Source organism: Hyaena hyaena, unplaced genomic scaffold (genome assembly GCF_003009895.1).
Source record: "Hyaena hyaena isolate Hyena2069 unplaced genomic scaffold, ASM300989v1 scaffold_297, whole genome shotgun sequence".
NCBI classification, from domain to species: Eukaryota; Metazoa; Chordata; class Mammalia; order Carnivora; family Hyaenidae; genus Hyaena; species Hyaena hyaena.
Genome location: NW_024080929.1, coordinates 1,697,915 through 1,718,126, shown reverse-complemented (window position 1 = coordinate 1,718,126; position 20,212 = coordinate 1,697,915). Strand labels below are relative to the sequence as shown.

Genomic DNA, 20,212 nt, shown 5'->3' with positions numbered 1-20,212 from the left:
CAGGAGTAGGGATTGAATTCAAAGGGAATAAAGTATACAGATTTGGATTTATTCATGGGAAGAACAGAAAAGAGACAACTTAAGGACTAAGGAATCAAATTATGATGCAAATTACAGACCAAATCGCATCAATTTACTAAACCTCAAGTCAACTGAACCATGAATTGGATCAAATATACATACATATATATACACTATAGTATATATATGAATGTCTATTTGACTTATTTCTCTTACTCTTCCACTATTACCCTCCTCTGAAAGATTTGTTTTATTTTATAGCTTTATTTTTTATGTTTATTTATTTATTTATTTATTTTTAGTAATAAATATTTTTATTTTTGGCTTAGTACACTTTTTAAAATTTTTTTATAATTTATTAATCTTTTATTTCCTTTTTTTCTTAAATAGTTTATTGTCAAGTTGGTTTCCATATAACACCCAGTGCTCATCCCCAAGTGCCCTCCCCCATGCCCATCACCCCCCTTCCCTTCTCCCCCACCCTCATCAGCCTTCAGTTTGTTCTCAGCATTCAAGAGTCTCTCATGGTTTGCCTCCCTCCCTCTCCCCAACTATTTTTCCCCTTCTTCTCCCTCCTGGTTTATTTTATAGCTTTAAATAAATATTTGCTTTCTCCCAACTCCATTGCTCTGCTCTTTTTTAAAAAAAATACTTGAAAATCTAGCAAAGTTGTTCAAACCAGAATCAAATCTATATATTTTCTAATGAACTAGAACATCAAAACATTCCTTTAACTGAACCCTAACTGAGCCAATGTTTCATTTGGTTTGAGTCCCTGCTGCAGAGGAACATTTGTGGCAGTCGTTTGCCTTCAAAGGAAGGTAGTTAAAATTCCCTGGAAATGGCCTATCTTCTACAACCTAAAGTTACTCAGGTTGAATGAAAAAAATGTGAATCCATCCCACAAGTCCCAGATCCAAGACAGACTAACACAGAATGGAAACATGGTGGTACTGCCATGTCCTAGAAAAGAACAAAGAATTTCGGCCCCACTCAACACCACTATTCTTTGGTGAAATGTGTATTAACCTATATATGTTCCTTGCTAAGAACTCAGAAAAACCTTGACATGTGCTGATGCAAAACTATGCATGGTCTATAGCTCATGGTTTTGGTTACCTGATCCTGATTCTGTGGAAGCTATTGTACAACTCTGTAAATTGTGGAAAATTATTTTTACCTCCATATGTGTAAATTCTATCTTAACCAAAATGGAAATCAAGTCTTAGACATGGGAAGAAACTTGTCACAAAGCTGGGAAGTGGTGTCACCGGGCCATCCTACAGTGATGCTTCCCTCTCCTTTTCCATATCCTAACCCCCTCTACTTCCCAGCTTGGTATGGTCCTGAGTGACATGGAGGTGGGAGGGGGGAAATGGGTATGTCAAATCCAAATCATACCTAAAGTACTGTTTTGCCTGAGATCAGTTTTGCCCCTGTGGAATGTTCACTGAGTGGATGCCCTGGACGTGGCTCTAAACTGCCATAGAATAGACAAGGTCATGTTACATGGATCCTTTTATGCTTTAGGGATGAAATCATGTGAAAGATCTAGACATATCATCTGTGATGAGCTCAAACATTCTGGAAATAGCCATTAAGGCTGGCTAGGCTAGGGTTTGGCTTCATTGATGTTCATGAATTATCTGAAATAAATATTTAAATTCTCTCCTGAGAACACCACTTTAGATTTTTTTTTTCCTAGTAGGGAGCAGGGGCTGTTTGTAATTCTGATATCTACCAAGCAAAGTCCCCTTTCCCTTTCTCAAATTGGTTACTCTTTTTATCCTGTGTGTGTGAATACATCCTCATTTCTTCTCTTTAGCAAAGGACTTCTGAAGGAGCAAAGGCAGGTCATGCCTGCCTTTGCCTAGGTTGGGATCTAATATAATTCCTTTTATTTTTTTAAATTTTTAGTGTTTTATTTATTTCTAAGAGAGAGAGACAGCGTGAGCAGGGGACGGTCAGAGAGAGACACACACACAGAATCTGAAACAGGCTCCAGGCTCTGAGCTAGCTGTCAGCACAGAGCCTGACACGGGGCTCGAACCCCCAAACCGCGAGATCCTGACCTGAGCTGAAGCCGGTCGCTTAACCAACTGAGCCACCCAGGCGCCCCAATATCATTTCTTTTAATTTGACAAATATTCACTGAATCTTAATGAATTCCTTCTCTGTTTCTAATATCTTAGAGTAAGTGAGATGCTTCTAGTTTCTAGAAGGGGAGTTCTGTAGGTAGCATGTTGGTGATCATGTTTAAACCATGTTTACTCACAGGTGGTTCTGTTCACATGTACTGGATAACCCAACTGGATACAGTCTGTAGAGAATCTATGTATTTCAAGCTCAGCATTTTTAAGTAAGAGGTTATATGGTGGTTTAAAAATAGGTCCACAAATTCTTGGCAATCTGAAAACAGGTCCACCTCCCTTCAAGAGGTGAAGATTCTTTCCTTGAATGTGGGCTAGAGTTTCTGACTGCTTCTAATGAGTAGACTAAAACAGAAGTGACAGTATGTGGCTTCAGAAACTAGATCATAAAAGGCACTGGATCTTTTTCCTTGTTCACTTTCTTGAATCACTGTCTGGGAGAAAATCCTGCCAACAGCCAGCTTGGAAGTGGATACTAACAGTCTCAGTTGAACCTTCAGATGACTTCAGCCTACTACTTCCACTTTGACTTCAACTATAGAGGGATCCTGAGCCAGACAGAAGCACACAGTGAAGCTACTCCAAAATTCTTAACCCACAGAAACTATAAAATAATAAATATTTGTTGTTTTAAGGGGCTAAGTTTTGGGGTAATTTGTTTTGCATAAGAAATGAGTAGTACAGGTTAGAAATCCAAGAGGGGCTCTTGGGTGGCTCAGTCATTTAAGCGTCCAGCTTCAGCTCAGGTCATGATCTTGTGGTTCATGAGTTTGAGCCCCACATCGGGCTCTGTGCTGACAACTCAGAGCCTAGAGCCTGCTTCAAATTCTATGTCTCCCTCTCTCTGCCCCTCCCCCATTCACACTCTCTCTAAGTCTCTCTCTCTCTCTCAAAAATGAATAAACATTAAAAAAAAAACTAAGAAAAAAAGAAATCCCGGAAATGGGGGTGCTGGGTGGCTCATTTGATTTCAGCTCAGGTCATGATCTCAGGATTGTGGGATTGAGCCCCACATCAGGCTCCGCGCTGGGCATGGAGCCTGCTTGAGATTCACTCACGTGTTCTTTCTCTCCCTATGTCCCTCCTCCCCCACTCACACACACGCGCATGCACGCACACACACACACACACACACACGCTCTCTTTCTAAAAATAAAGAAAAAGAAATCCCAGAAATGGCCAGTGATATTTTTAAATTTTTACATTAAAAAATTTAAATCCAAGTTAGTTAACATATAGTGTAATAATGATTTCAGGAATAGAATTTAGTGATTCACCACTTGCATATAACACCCAATGCTCATCACAAGTGCCCTCCTTAATGCCCCTTGCCCATTTAGCTCATCCCCCCACCCAACAGCCCTCCAGGAACCTGTTTGTTCTCGGTATTTAAGGGTCTCTTATGGTTTGTCTCCCTCTCTGTTTTTATAGTATTTTTGCTTTACTTCCCTTATGTCCATCTGTTTTATATCTTAAATTCCACATATGAGTGAAGTCATATGATATTTGTCTTTCTCTGACTGACTCATTTCGCTGAGCATAATACACCCTAGTTTCATCCACATTGTTGCAAGCAGCAAGATTTCATTCTTTTTTGATTGCTGAGTAATATTCTTACAATTTCATTCTTTTTCTCAAAAATTTTTAAATTTTTTTTTAATGTTTTATTTATTTCTGAGAGAGACAGACAGCGTGAGCAGGGGAGGGTCAGAGAGGGGGAGATACAGAATCTGAAACAGGCTCCAGGCTCTGAGCTGTCAGCACAGAGCCCTGATGCAGGGCTCGAACCCACGAACTGTGAGGTCATGACCTGAGCCGAAGTCAGACGCTTAACCCACTGAGCCACCCAGGCGCCCCTTTCTCAAAAATTTTTAATGTTTCATTTTTGAGAGAGAGAGGGAGAAAGAGTGTGAGTGGGGGGCAGGGAGAGAAAGAGGGAGACACAGAATCTGAAGTAGGCTCTAGGCTCTGAGCTGTCAGCACAGAGCCCAATGTGGGGCTTGAACTCACCAGCCATGAGATCATGACCTGAGACGAAGTTGGATGCTCAACCGACTGAGCCACCCAGGCAGCCCTCGATAATTTCATTTTTTTAATGTTTTTTTATTTATTTCTGAGAGAGAGAGACAGCATGAACAGGGGAGGGTCAGAGAGAGAGAGAGACACAGAATCTGAAGCAGGCTCCAGGCTGTGAGCTGGCTGTCAGCACAGAGCTCGACGCGGGGCTCGAACCTACGAACCATGAGATCATGACCTGAGCCGAAGTCGGACGCTTAACCGACTGAGCCACCCAGGCGCCCCTCAATAATTTTCATTCTTAATCAAAATGTTAAAACATAAGTCTTTGTAGTGCAGGCAATATGACTTTGCTTAGATAGAGGCATGTGCTATTTTGTACACTTCACTGAAACATCACCAAACACTTGCATTTTTACTCCTTTAGCAAATATTACCTAAATGTTAATTACATCTCTAGCACCATGTTGGGTGAAATAGGTACTTTTACACATCTGTTCATTCACAAACATTAGTTGAGCATCTACTAGGACCCAAGCACTGTGCTCAGCACTGAGGATACAAAATTAACATGACATCTTACTCTTGAGGGGCCCAATATTTAGCTGGGGAAGTAGACAGGTAAATACGGACTTTACAACACAGCATGGTGAATATTACCACAGATACATGAATAACATGCTATGATAGTGCAGGGAATGAAACTACTTCTATTTGAGGTATTGAAGGACGAATAGAAATTTTCAAGCAAAGAAGAGTGGTAGGATACAGGGACAGCATTCCAGCCGCAGGGAAGTAGGGTGTGCAGAGTCACGAAAGCATGAAAGCTTGTGCTGCTTCTTTCAGTTCAGTTCTTTCTGCCTGAGAATGATAATATGGCTGGTGACGGGCACACTCCTGGCAATGTGAGGCCAGCAGAACAGGCTGTTTTTCTAGGCCACAAGCATTTCCAAGCCAAGAGGTTGCTTGAGTTGCCCCAACTGGAAGAAAAGATAGTGCTTGTGCTCTCTGCCCCAAAACTCCCAGGCTGGAAGAATTATCATGGTGAATACTGAGCCTTGGGAGAACAAATGGAAGCCTTCTGGGCCATCCAACTTCTTTAACCATGAAGAACTCAAATTGTCTGTGCATGACTCCACTCAGCTTCTCAACTTGAACTTCTGTGGCCTTTTGCCTTTCAGATCAGTGTCACTCAGACGGTGGGTGCAAGGCCTTGCACCAGAACTTCAAAGAACGCACTGCTGCCTTTATCAATAAAATTATACTATGAAAAAAGAGTCAGCTGAAACAAATGTTTGCTTAGTGGCACAATTTGCATTTGACATGAGCTTCTAAGCTTGTCACAGACTGATAAATAGTTCATGGCTTGGCAGTGATCCATACACCACAGTTTTTAGATCACTCACTATCCACTAATTAAAATCCTGTGTGACAAATCTCTGTTTCCTTTCAGACCCTGGCCTACATATTTATTTTTCTCATTGTGAGAATGATGTGAATTATCTTGTTTCTCTTTCTGTGTTGCCTTCTAAAAAGTTCAAAGTCAAATTGGAAGCTCAAGTGCATCAACTATGTTGACACTTCAGGGTGGTGAGTTTTTGACATTTTTGTTTTAGATTTTGCTTTTCTGTTTCAAATTGACATTTGACTGGATTATTTAATTGACTGTGCTTTTGCTGGTGATGTTGAAGATGATGAATATGAAGACAAACACACAATAAGCATTACAGCAAGCATGGCAAAGAGGCCAGATTTCTAGTCTGCATCCATCTGAGTAGAATTGGGGTTTAGCTCTGTCTCCATGAGTCCAAGCAAACCTGACTGTTTAGTCTCTGAATGGATAGAATTGGTATCATGGAGACATGGTGGTGTTCATGAGGAATGCATTCCCCTGCATGCAGAGGGTATTGGCCTCTGTAAATGAAATCATCGTGCACAGTTAGGAGAAGAGCACTCACCGTCTTGGTCGTTACCTGAGTCAGCTGGAGACTTGCTCCGGCGCATGGGGCCAGGGCTCTTAGCTGAACTCTTCTGAGGGGTTGGAGAGGCCTTTGGGCCAGCTGTGGCTGATGGGTTTCCCTTCATGACTCGGCATTCTGGCAGAAAAAGACACAGAGGGCTCAGTAAAGCCAGGTGAAAAAACAAGGCTCCGCACATTACCAACCTCCAGAAACTGGAATAACCACTACAGGCTAAAGTACCCAATGGCTCAGGACTACAAGGTGGTCCTCATTGTCTGTGGGAATGATGGCTCTGGGGAGGGAGGCATGGGAGAAACTTTCAAAAGTCATCTGGGCTAAGCCAGGTGTTTAAATCCCTGGATTATGGAAACAAGGGAAGGAGTTGAAAAGCAGGTTTGGTGGGTTATTAAATAGTCAACTCGATCATTTGTGGACAACTCAGAATAGCACCTGTTGACATAATTAATTTCCTTGGAGAAGAGATTGACAGCTTAGAGGTTGCAGGCACACAGATGAAACATTGATGAGAAATCTAAAGGAGGAAGGGGAGCTCCATTTATTGTTTATTACATGCCATGTATTGTAATAGGCAAATTAGGGTTGTCATGCCAACTTATAAATAAGCACTCCTAGCCACTACTACCAGCACCATCTCACATTTATAGAACTCTTTATTTTTTTTAATTTATTCAGTTTTGAGAGAAAGAGCATGAGCAGAGGAGGGGCAGAGAGAAAGGAAGACAGGATCTGAAGCAGGCACTGCACTGACAGCAGCAATCCCAATGCGGGGGCTCAAACTCACAAACCGTGAGATCATGACCTGAGCTGAAGTTGGACACGCAACCAACTGAGCCACCCAGGTGTCCCGTTTTGATTTTCAATGCACATTATCATAAACCCTTATGCTGGTTTAATGAATATAAGTGAGCCAGCAGTGACTCTGTCACTCAGAGCTTAGAGAAAGCTGTTGAGTGTGTAAGGGAGGCTACCAAATGTTTCTACTACTTGCCTCAACCACAGTCTGACATGTGTGGGGCACCTTCTCTATGCAGGTGACTCAGCATCCATACTGTGGTAATTATGGACACTGATTGTGCTAATGCATTAGGAGAATTATCATGCTCATGTTGCTAACAAGAGCAGAAAGAGTATAAGCCTTTTGCTTAGGACCACAAAGCAAGAAAAGAGCAGACCAAGGACTAACAACTAAAGTCTCCTAAGTCCCAGTTTTGTGTTCTTTCCACTATGGTTTTTCCAACCTTGTGCTGTGATGGTCAAAGTGGAACCACACCACTAGGTAGAGAGCAGTCTTTTCTTTGGACACTTCCTTGTCACCTCCTATTTAAGGATATATCAATTACCCAGAAAGATTAGATGATCTTTTCTGGCAAATTGAGTGGTTTTTTGGAAATTGAGTTAAGTAGGAAGCTCATTTTTGCTTGTTCTATGTCTTGTTTTGGTTGATGGACTTTAGGGATCTCTGTCCAGAACTAGAGATGTAGAAGGTATAGGAAACTGGATATAGCCTGAGATTTGTTTAACTATTTTATGGTCATTTGTCTCTTCTCAATGTGAACACAGCAAAATGCCACCTCTTTCAGGGTCCTTGTCACTGGAGTGGTTTGTAAAGTCTATAATACAACCTGGTTTGTTTTTCTCACCACTCATAATTGGGAAATACGTTTTGAATGTGTCTTTCCATCAGGATCATATCCTAACCCTGTTGCTGTATGAGCCAATCCACTATTAACTTACACATGGAGCTTGGACTCAAGCAAAGAGAGGTGGGCAGATGTTCACCTCCTTCCTGAGATTAACAACCTCTGGAATTTTGAGTCACAGAGCAGGGGGAATGAGGCAGCAAGCCAGAAAGAGGGAAGAGGGGAAAGATTTGACACTAAGAACACAGTGGAAAATCTTTCTAAAATGGAACCATCAACATGAGCCAAGTAGCTGGAGGATGTTGACTAAAAAAAAAGTATACATATAATATCCAAGTTCTGACTCCAACTTTCCCTTCCCATAGTATGATTGTGCCTGTCAGCCCATGTGACACAATATGTGGTTCAAGAAATATGGTCACTATTGGGACAGATAGTGAGTTTTATTGAGTTTGGAGGTTGGGAATATGGGACATCTAATCAACATTTCACTTAGCGACTCATGTATCCAAATATACAGGAGAAAGACTGACAATATTTGCCCTTGAAGGTCCATGCATGGATGGTTCTCTGGTCCATATGAACCCATGGAAATCCTAAGAGATAGAAGGAGGTAAGATAATAGAGCAATCAAATCCAGTGGTTGTGCTTACCATTTTCATCCAGGGAAAAGTCATCCTGAGCATAGCGAAATTTTTCAGGACCACAGGCAATAAACACATCATCATCACCAAAGAAATCATGGAGACAGGTTACCTACGGAGAAAGCAGAGACATTGGATTGACACGTGATTATCTTGTGACAATAAACTTCATATATCATGCTGGCAGGGGAAAAAAACTTCACATCTGGGCCATCATCTTTAGCCCTTAGGGATCTCCATTTTTCAAACTACCAGGCTCATAGTCTGCATCACAGCCCCAAGTGAGTAAAGATAAACTGAATGCCATTGTCTTTTCATGTTTCCATTGCATTAAGAATAACTTCAATATCACGTGGACATTATCCCTTTGAATAAAAGTTCAGAAGCAGGGGCACCTGGGTGGCTCAGTTGGTTAAGCATTCAACTCTTGGTTTTGACTCAGGTCATGATCTCACAGTTCATGTGTTCAAGCCCCATGTCAGGAGCCTGATTGGGAATATTTTTCTCTGCCCGTGCCCTGCTCGGGCTCGCTCGCTCTCTCTCTCTCTCTCTCTCAAAATAAATAAACTTAAAAAAATAAGTTCACAAGCAGATGGTCCTGCAAATGTTATCTTTTCTCAAAGGCTCAAAGACAGAGCCCTTCTAGTCCAACTCTGGGGCCAAAGGTGTAAGCCAAGGCAGATGAGAAAGGTCTTCTCTAGCCTGAAGTAGAAAGACTCTATGGCTGACCAAGACGTGGAAGTTCTTCTCTTCAACTTCATGAGTTTTGAAAGAAGAGCACCAGTTCTCAACTAATTTTGACCCATGAAAATTGGAGTTTTGCTAAATATGGACCAAGAACATGGAAGTGACCCAGAATACCATTCCTCCTTCAAGAACAAGAAGGGGGAAACTGTCCTGACCACTTAAAACTTAAGTTTTAGGCTTGAGGCTCTGCTGGTAAAGCCCTCTTCCCAGATCTTTTCCACCCTCTAGCCTATGTATTGCTCTTTCTCCACAACAGAGAGATAGTCACCCGGAACCTTTTCTGCACAAAGAAATGAGGGTTCCTGGGAAAGTATGTTGCTCCCTGCAGCCTCCTCACTTCTCAGCTTCCTAATTACATCTGATAATTAGTCCAGCACATGAGGGAAATCCCAGAGGAAACTATAGAATCAAAACATTCTTATCCCAATCCTTAGCTTGAAACTGTTCAAAGCTTCTAATTGTTCTAAGCTACCCATTCAAGCTGCCAGCAATGGCTTTCCAAACGCACAGTGCTCACAAAGTAATAATAGCTTACTGGGTGCAGAGAGCAATGTTTCACACTTGAAAAAAAAATGTGCACATTAATACCATTACCCACCCAACCCAAGTTTTATTCAATCCTCATCTACCCACCAAGATGATTGCAAGGTTTACACAAAGTTAGAGATGCTTCAAGATTATCCCCATTGCCTCAGCCTCCCAATCATCCAGGAGATGCCAAGATAAGGTAGGAAGACTTGGAAGACTGCCAGGTTTGGCCCTATAAGCCTCTTCCCACCCCTGGGTCCTGACGTCATCAAATAGGCCAACATCCTTCAGCCCACTCGTCCCCCACCCATTCATTCCACACTCATGTAATGACAACTAGAGCTACCACTAAATCGAATGTTTATTCTGTGACAGGCACCCTGCTAAGTACTTCCAAAACTTTCATCTCATTTTACTCTCACAACAGATTCTAGAGATCGATAATATTGTCATCAACGATTCACAGATGAGAAAACTGAGGCCCAGAGACAATAAGTAAATTACTCGGGTGGAAAGTGATGAGGCCAAACGAATGCAGATCTATTGGATTCCAAAGGCTGTCCTTTTGGCCACTCAGTAATACAAAGCACTCATGTACAGTTCAGGCAAGGGGGAAACAAGGATGTTTAAGACTCGGTTCATGACTCCATGGAGCTCACAATCCGATGTAGTAAGGTACATTGAAACAGAGAATTTCTGTGTAGTGTAGTGAATGCTTGGGTAGGAGTGTCTGTAGTTGCCATGGGAGCTTTTTAGTGCCACATCCAATGACAAAGTCACTGTCTGGCACTGTTCATTCAATAAACATACTGTGTATTGTCCTGGTAGCAAATTCGATGACAGAGGTTACATGGCTTTGCATCCTGCCCCAGACTCCAGCTGACATCTCAGACCTTGGCTCAATAAAACCTGGAGCCCCTAACTTTGATACATTGTGTGCCTCTCACTTGTTTACCCCCTAGCACCTCCTTGACTCTGAAGATCTCTGCCATGCCCTCATGTTAGATGCTGCCCCTGCCCCTGACTCTAGTTTTGGTTATGAGTTAGTGAAGCCTTATCCTTGGATGTACCTCCAGTAGTTGCCTCTAGAGTGTAGTACCTTGTTTCAAGACCTGCCTGTATTCTCATGAGTACTCAGCTACTCCTTCCCATTCGACCACTAGTTTCCCGAATGTAATAACCAAGTTTATCCCTCTCTCTGTATCTCCCCATGGTTTCTGGTAGAGTGGTTACCATACAGTGAGAATTCTGCGAGGGCTCCTTTTGCCTCAACCAAATGCAAAGAAAATAAGAAGGAAGTTTTTGTAATGTTATACAAAGGCAAAAAAGTAGGAACAAAAAAGAAATTAATCTTGGCAGACAACAAGAACTAGCATTCAAAGGTTTTGAAAGGTAACACAAATACATAAATTTAGGAACAAGAAAGGAGCAATGATTGTGCATTCAGAAGTTCTTCTTTGAATAAATGTGCTAATTAGTTGGAAAATTTAGATGAAATGAATGATTTTAAAAGAAAATGTAAATAATGAGATTGGCTCAAAAAGAAATAAATAACCCCAACCAACTACTGGCCATGAAAAGAACTTAGTAAACCCTTCAAACACCAACCCTTCCCTAAATGGCACCGGAGCATTCATTTTGGAGGTTCTGGTGGAAATTGCTTCCCAAGAAGAGAAACCAAAAGCTCAAAAGCAGTCATTGCAGTGACACACCATGATACCCTATTGTAGGACAACAAAGCCTTCACAGATTGCTCTGGGGGTTGCTGTTACAATGACCCGCCCTCCTCCAACCCCAACCCTTTCCACCCCCACCCAGGCTTTGGGAAAAGCCTTTGGATAACCCCTCCTTTGGGGAGCTTCTGAGAAAAGCAAAGCCCCCTATGCTTCTGACAAATTCACAATGGTGTGGCTGGCTTCAAAAACATTCATTTTGCAATCCAGCTGTTCAGCATCATGTTTCTTGTGTGATCCCTCCCCACATTTTACTGGCTCCCAAATGTAGACAAGTTCACATTGTGCATGTGAATACCCAGCTTTCCCAAATGCCTTGGATACTGAGACACAACAGCCCTCCCTGCCTTTGTTACAAAGTTGGGAAAATAGAAACTCTCCATCTTAAATATGAGGAACTCAAAGCACAGAGAGTCAAAGTGGTCCAAAGATACACAGATGGCTCATGGCAGAATTGAGGCCAGCACTCAGGTGTCCTGATTCAATTCCAGGCAGAGCAATTCAATTGCCTAAGAGAACATGCTTTCCTAAAGACCTGACATCAAAGGCTTGTATATAGCCTAAACAGGAGAGTCCCCATGTGTCCTAATCAATGCCCAATATCCATTAAAACATTTTATTAGATTGAGAAAAGAAAACATCTGTATGGGTCATATTTTGAATCTACAGACAAGAAAATTCCTATTCACTACTGTAACTGGCAATGGAGAATGTGGTAGAAACAGAGGAAAAGGAGAAGGAAGGGACAAGGAGAAAAAGAAGAAAGAGGGAGAAGGAAAAGAAGGAGTGGGAGTAGAATGGAACTCACTTCCCAAATAAAAGTCACACTCGCACCTGCTTTTGAAAATTCCATGGGGGTAACATGACAGAAAGTCCACCTGAACCTACACTGCAAATGTATAATTTTGCAACTTAGTTTTTTTAGATAACATTTCAGTCATGAGGTGGCATCAGAAGTGGTAAAAATACTAATCATTATGATACCACTTATAGTATCCTCAGAGATCAAAGGTCTTGTTGACATCAGCTTCTGTATGAGTCACACTTGGGTCTTTAAGTCAGGGATGAGAGTACAAAAGCATGATGCCTGTCTTTGTAATTAATGAACTGTCCACACAAAATCAATAAAATCAACTCATATTAACATTGAGCCGTGAACTCAATGTTCTTTTAAAAAACAAAGAAACAAACAAGCAGGTATATTAGCTGCAAATGGCAAATTCACTCCGTGACTTGATTTAAGCTTAGATTCTCCATATGTTACAGATGCTAGCAGTTAGTTCTTGTAGAGTAGATTCTACATTTCATGATCTAATTGTTCAGAAAGAAATGTTATCTCGGGAAGTAAGTTCTTATATATGTATGAGACTCTCTTTCAACATGCAAAATATTTTCACTGTAAGTTCAATTCCACTAATATTCATTCATGAAACGCTTAACTATGGCAAAAGAACTCTGTGAGAGATACAGCCATACACAATGAAAAGCCCCTGTTTTCAGAATTGCCAGCATAATAAGCAGGTCAGAAGTACACACATAATTGAAATACAAGGCAGACTGTTGTTAGCACTATTATAAAGACACAAAGAGCAAGGAGAACACAGAAGACAAAGAGAACAATTCCAATGATGAGAAGTGGGAAGGCTGCATAGAGAAGGTGACGAAGGTGAAGCCCACAAAGAATCTGGGTCTTGAGGGATATGTAGGATATAGGTTGATGTAGACTGAAGTAAAGGGTGTTCCAGGTAACTGCACAAATAAAGGCAGGAACCTGTCTTTTCCTCTTTTTTTTTTTTAAGTTTATTTATTTTGAGAGAGAGAGAACGAAAAGGGAAGGGGCAGAGGTGGGGATGAGAGAATACCAAGCAAGCTCCATGTTGTTAGTGCAGAGTCCAATGCAGGGTTCCATACCACAAACTGCAAGATCATGACCTGAGCCAAAATCAAGAGTCTGACACCCAACCAACTGAGTGACCCAGGCACCCCAGAACATGTATTATCAAGAAAGAACTGCATCTCATCAACTACAGTCACAGAGATTCTAAGCACAATTGCCTGGATCCATCCACCAGCCTTGTAGTTGCCTACTGGTGAGATGCAGGGTGAAGAGAAGGGCAGAGAGTGTCTATGGAAAAATGAGCGGCCCCAGTGGTGAAGAAGGGGGAATCTTGCGGCAACTAAGACAAACCACACTGATTTCCTAGTCTTGCCAACACTGTGTCCAGCCCATAGAGAATGGCTGGCAAGCTTTGCAAAATGAGTTAATGAAAGATTCAGTAAGCCTTACGGATGCGGCTTTTTCTAAAACTTACCACCATTCTTATTCTGGAACATTTCCTGCCAGCAACCCTGGTTGGGCTCCAGAGGCTGGCACAGGGTTGGCTTGGTGAGCTGAGACAATGCTTCTGAGACAACAGTGGCTTGCTTGTTTATCAACTTTGTTTTCCCGTGGTTATCCTGAAATCTTACTTGTGGCTTCTCATGACAACATTCTTGCCTGGGCAAACAGCTCGTTGGTTCTACAGTACCTCTATTGGCACATGCATTACATATTCAAGGTCTTGAACTTCCCTAAATTCTCTGGTTGACAAAATAACAATGCCACTTGCATTTGTAAAATATTCTTACTGATTTCAAAGTACCTCCACATCTATTGTGTCTTATGTTCTCTTCCACACCTCCAATTCTCTGGTCAACCCAACTCAACCAGGCTTACATCCCCCTCACTCCACCAAGGCTGCTCTTGTAAAGGTTCACGATAACTTTCATGTCAAATCCCCTGATCATTTCTGTGGATTAATCTTACTCAACTGCCTAGCAACACTGGACATAAGCTGAGCAAGGCTTCCTCCTTAATACTTGCCCCTCTTCACTTCTGAGATCCCATAGCCTTCTGGATTTTCTCCTATCTCAACCTCCTTTGCTAGATTCTCTTTCTTCCAGACCACTCCATTTTTGAAAGCCCCAGTGCTCAGTTTTCAGATATCCTCTCTTCTTCATTTCCAGTTTATTTACTAGGCCATCATAGCCATCCCTGAGGCTTTAATACTTTCTATACACAGATGACTCACACATAAACAGACATCTCTAAGCCCTTCTTATCACTAAACTCTAGACTCATATTCAACTGGCTGTTTGATAGCTACATGTGGTTATCTGATGGGCATAACAAATTTAAATATGTCCAAGACTAAACTCTTGCTTCTTCCTCTCCTCCAAATGGTACCACAATTCCTCCAGTTGCCCAAACCAGAAACTTATGACTCATTTGTTACCAGAAGTCATATTTCCCCCTCTCTGTTGTCACTGTTCTACTTCAAGATCTAGTATAGTATAGCCTCATAGACAGTTTGTTGGTGGCACACACCTTCCACCCCCTATACATACACTTGTACTGCTTTCCATACTGTTGTCATGGCAGTACTTTATGAATTTTTAAATTAATTTATTTATTTTGAGAGAGAGAGAAAGAGAGAGTGTGCACATGCTTGAGCAGGGGAGAGGCAGAGAGAGAGGGAGAGAGAGAATCCCAAGCAAGCTCTCCACTGTCAGCATAGAACCCAAGGTGGGGCTCAAACTCCCAAACCATGAGATCATGACCTGAGCAGAAATCAAGAGTCAGGCACTTAACTGACTGAGCCACCCGGTGCCCCAGTACTTCACAATTTTAGTAAGGCAGATCACTCCTCTGCTTAAAATCCTTCAGCCTGCCCACCATAGATAGAATAAACTCCAATTTTTTAAATCTTAGCTCCACAGTATCCAATCTTTTATGCTACACATGCTAGCTGGCTACAGTCAGACTGTCTTCTTTCTGACACTCAAACACATCAAGACCTTTCCTGCTTCAAGGCCTTCATGCTTGCAGCTCCCTCTATCTAGAGGGTAGAATATCTTTCCAGACATTCACAGGGCTAGCTGCCCCTTCACAATCAAATTTAAATCATCACATATTTAAGTGTCTGTGTGACCCTCAAATTACATGCCATTGTTGCTTAGAATCTTAGTTGTTTTAGGGACAGCTGGCTGACTCAGTCAGTTGAGCATCTGACTCTTGATTTTGGCTTAGGTCATGATCTCACGGTTCATGAGATTGAGCCCCACATTAGGCTCTGCACTGGCAGCATGGAGCCTGCTTAGGATTCTCTCTCTCTCTCTCTCTCTCTCTCTCTCTCTCTCTCTCTCTCCACTCCTCCCCTGCTCACTCTCTCTCTGTCTCTCAAAATAAATAAACATTAAGAAAAGAATCTTAGTTCTCTTATTTCACCCTACAAATTAGTAATTATTTTAATCGCATCATACAGTTAATATTGTTTAGATTTACCTACATATCTACCAGTACTATTTGCTTACCATTCCTTGTTACACCCTAGATCTTTCTCCCAGGGTCATTTTAAAATTAGACACCTGTTATGGGGTGCTTGGGTGGCTCAGTCTGTTAAATGTGCAACTTTCGCCCAGGTCGTGATCTCAACAGTTGGTGAGTTTGAACCCCTCATTGTGCTCTCTACTGTCGGCACAGACCCCTATTCATATCCTCTGTCTCGCTCTCTCTCTGCGCCTCCACCATGGGCTCTCTCTCTCTCAAAAATAAATGAATAAAACTAGGCACCTGTTAGACTTTCCCACTCTCTTTCATGTCTCCACATCACCTTTATATTTTCTGCCTTCTTATCTCTGGGTGCTCCATTTTGGAAAAAAAAAATCTTCAGATCTGTCACTTCATTCTTTCTCTCTTCAGATGTGTTTAATTTGCTGTTCAGTCCACTCATTGAATTCTATTTCATTTTCCCCCCACATTTGCCTGGTCATAGCTGATAATTGATTTTTCTTAACCCATTTTGATTATGTTTTGTTTCTTTAGACAATCCATCTGGAGTTGTTTTATGTCCTGTATCTAATTAATTAATTAATTCTAGTGTCTAAAATCCTTGGAAATCCAAATCTGTTGCTTGTGCTAACTCTAACTCTCCCTTATGGTGGCTTGTGTGTGTGTGTGTGTGTGTGTGTGTGTGTGTATTTTATTGTGAGTTCCTATTTGGTTGAGCTAGCTAATTCTTGCAGAATCCTGAGGGGTCTAGATTGGGGATCCTTTCCTCCCAAAAATGTGTACACTTGCTTCTGCCTGGTGCCAGGAGGCATTAACAGTATGGGGCTACCTTTACTCAGCTGTGCTTTCTCTTGTGACAGGAGTATAAATTTGAACTCCAGACCTGTGTTAGAACATGCTTTGCACTCCAAATTCTCAAGGGAATGTTTGCAGTAGCAGCATCCAGGGCAGCAGAAAGACTACTGTTCTTGTTTATTCTGTTTCCCCCCTGGAGTCATGACAGAAATAATCAAGCTTCCAGGTAAGTTTTCTGGTGTGTCTGCTTCTCAGGGTCTCGGCCTAATGTGGAGACTGCAGCTTCAGGTCTCTCACTTTAGGAGGACCTTCTGTGCCCTGCATTTCTGTTAATATCCAAAGGGCTGGGCTCCAGTTATGGGGGTTTGCCTACAGGAAAGCCTGTGCTTTTCCATACTGCCTGCTGGTTTTTTGTCCCTTTCCCACATTTCTTTTCTGCAAACTTACAAAAGCATTTAAGAATGATTATAAGGGGCACCTGGGTGGCTCATTCAGTTAAGTGTCTGACCTCAGCTCAGGTCACGATCTCACAGTTCGTGGGCTCAAGCCCCACATCAGGCCTGGAGACTGCTTTATATTCTGTGTCTCTCTCTGCCTCTCCCCTGCTTTCTCACTAGCTCTCTCTCTCAAAAATAAATAAATATTTAAAATAAATAAATAAATAAATAATAAAAACATTTGTTGCAGTTCTCTCAAAAAGCTAAACATAGATTAGCCATATAATTGAGTTCCTAAGCCCACTTTCAATGTTTTGGAGTGGGTATAGATGCAGCATTCCTCCACATCTCCAATGAGCAGTGCTCTGACATTTGCAGAGTGTCCTACAATTCAACTCAATTCCAATACTATTAGGAGATAAGGTCAGATTCCATAGGTTAAGGGTTCAGTCCTAAAATATCCTCACTCTCCACACCAGACTCCAGTCACAAGCCCAGGGTGTTATCCGTGCTTCTTATTGGCTATAAATCAGAATTTAAACTTTTCCAAATTTAGGTAAATAGGGCAGACTTGTTTGGGTCCTTTAATGTTGGAGGATAAGCAGGAGGACACTTTGGCCCTCCGAACCTTTGGTAGTGCTGTATTAAAACCTTTGTTTTAACCCTAATGTCATTTTATTCATCCCACTTTTTAAAAAATGTTTATTTTTGAGAGAGAGAGAAGGAGAAAGCATGAGTGGGGGAAGTGCAGAGAGCGAGGGAGACAGAAGATCCAAAGCAATTTCTGCTCTGTGCTGACAGCAGACAGCCAGATTGGGGGGTGAGGGCTTGAACTCACAAACCATGAGATCATGACCTGAGTTGAAATCGGATGCTTAATCAATTGAGCCACCCAGGTACCCTCATCCAACTTTTATATAACCATCCAAAGATTTCCACCCTGCAGGACGAATCCTATGACTCTTCCCTTTCTGATTTTGCTCCCATCGATATTTGCCTTATTCCCCTTATTTCTCAGGACAACACTCCCCCCTTATCCACAGGGGATACATTCAAAGAACCCACAGTGTATGCTTGAAACCGTGGGTGATGCCAAACCCTATATATACTATTTTATTCCTATACATACGTGGTATAAAGTTTAATTTATAAATTAGGCACAGTAAGAAATTAACAACCATAACTAATATTAAAATAAAATAATTATAATAAGATACTGTAATAAAAGTTATATAAATATGGTCTCTCTCTCGAAATATCTTATTGTACTATACTCACCCCTCCTCTCTTTGCAGTGATGTGAGATGATAACATGCCTACATGATAAGATGAAGTGAGGTCAATGACATAGGCACTGTGATATAGCATTAGGTAACTACTGACTTTCTGATGATTCACCAGAAGGAAGATTATTTGCTTCCAGGCTGTGGGTAACTGAAACCATGGCTGAGGGGAGACTACTGTAACTGTTTCAGAATTTCCACCTTGTTGGGAAAAATCCCTTGACTCCATTCCCTTGTTAATTAATCTGTTTCAGTTAGTATCTATTAAGACCCCTCTAAAAGGAGGCTGAGATGACAAATCTGCTAAAACCTCCCAGATTGTGTTTTGATTTTGCAGCAATAAGGTTATATGGTGTGCCCAAGTAAAAGGGGTCCCCTTATCTACAGCATTTACCATGACCTGGGTAATGGTCATATTCAGCAGGTGAATATCCTGATCATCATAAACCAGTCCCACATGGCATATATACAAAGCATATCAGCTGCTTCATCTGAGGTATTCTACTTGGCATTCATAGGGGGAAACAGTCCCCCTTCTCAGAGTAAACAGGCCTTGTAGTGGCTTTTATCCAGTCCACCAGGCTTAGGAATACCCTCTTGTATGTCTGGATCACATATAGCCAAGTGTGATTGTTCCACAGTGAGCTGCATGGGTCCTGCATCAATCCAAACATGTTCTTCCACTCTGAACCATTCACACCCAAAGACACAACTCCTAAAGTTGTCATTCTCATAATTCATTTCAATAAAAATTCCTCAGGAAGCTGATGGTACTGATTCACAAAACCGAACAACTCCTTGACACTGCACTCCCTGGGTTTCAGTAACTTCTTGGTTGTGTCCTTCCTCCTATTGACTACCTTCTTGGGTACCAGAGGTCTTAAAGTGACTTTCTGTTACCCTTGCACAATTTTTACGTTGTGCAGGCTGAAGCAGCTTTGAGGCTAGTGGCCCAAGCTCAGACTTCTGAAATGTGTGTTTGGTCTAGCATCAAGGTCTGACACACTATTCTCTTTTACTTTTAGTTTATCTATTACAGATAACAATAACCAAGGAATTGAATATTTTTGCCTCTCTCTTATTAGTTTGCATTTCCTTATGCATACAGTGAACCAACTCCCGGGAATTGAAAAATACTGCTAAATTCTACTATCAACTTTTACCGCCAGTAAAAGCTCTAGTAAAAGCTGTGCTGCAATCCCATACCGTGGATGACCATGAGGTCACCCAGGAATTAAAATTACATCATCCCCCACCTTTTCAACCTCTCTCTTCCCAAACCATGTTTCCATGATCCAGAGCCCTTTCCAGCAAATCCCACTTCACTGACATCAAAGTTCTGGTTACCAACTCCACTGTGTGGATATGTATATATGTTGGCAGTTTTCCCCATACCAACAAACAATTCTCAGTTATCAACAGTGTGTCCTGCAATTCAGCTACTATCTACTCAGAGTAGTATTGATTCTCACAGGCTAAGGGCTCAGACCCACAAGACTGCCCCCACTCCTGCACTTCAGATGCTACTTCTGACCAACTGGCTATAGATCAGAGGTTCCCATGACCCCCTCATTGGGTTTGATTAATTTACTTACAGTGGCTCACAGAACTCAGGAAACCAATTTACTCACTGTAAACTGTGATTATCACAACAAACTGTGGCTTGTGATAAAGGCTATAACTCAAGAACAGCCAGATGGAAGAGATGCATGGGGCAGGGTATAAGGAATGGACGCAGACCATCCATGCCTCTTGAGTGTGCAGCTCTCTCTGCATCTCCACATATTCGTCAACTGAGCAGCTCTCCAAATGCTGTCCTTTTGGGTTTTTATGGAGGCTTCTTTACATAGGCATGATTGATTATATCATTAGCTATTGGTGATTCATCCATTCAATATCCAGTCCC

At 41.7% G+C, this 20,212-nt stretch overlaps 1 protein-coding gene across 2 annotated transcripts in view; it reads right to left on the bottom strand.

Annotated features, from left to right (window-relative positions):
- DCX (doublecortin) overlaps positions 1–20,212 on the bottom strand; it is a 112,350-nt gene that overhangs the window by 23,959 nt on the left and 68,179 nt on the right. The window contains exons 3-4 of one of the 2 annotated variants that reach the window (XM_039247427.1): positions 8,463–8,565; positions 6,146–6,283 (exon numbers count right to left, since the gene is read on the bottom strand). In XM_039247427.1, coding sequence (XP_039103358.1) covers positions 6,146–6,283; positions 8,463–8,565 — 241 coding nt within the window. The remainder of the gene's footprint in view (positions 1–6,145; positions 6,284–8,462; positions 8,566–20,212) is intronic. The other variant, XM_039247428.1, reaches the window with a different exon arrangement.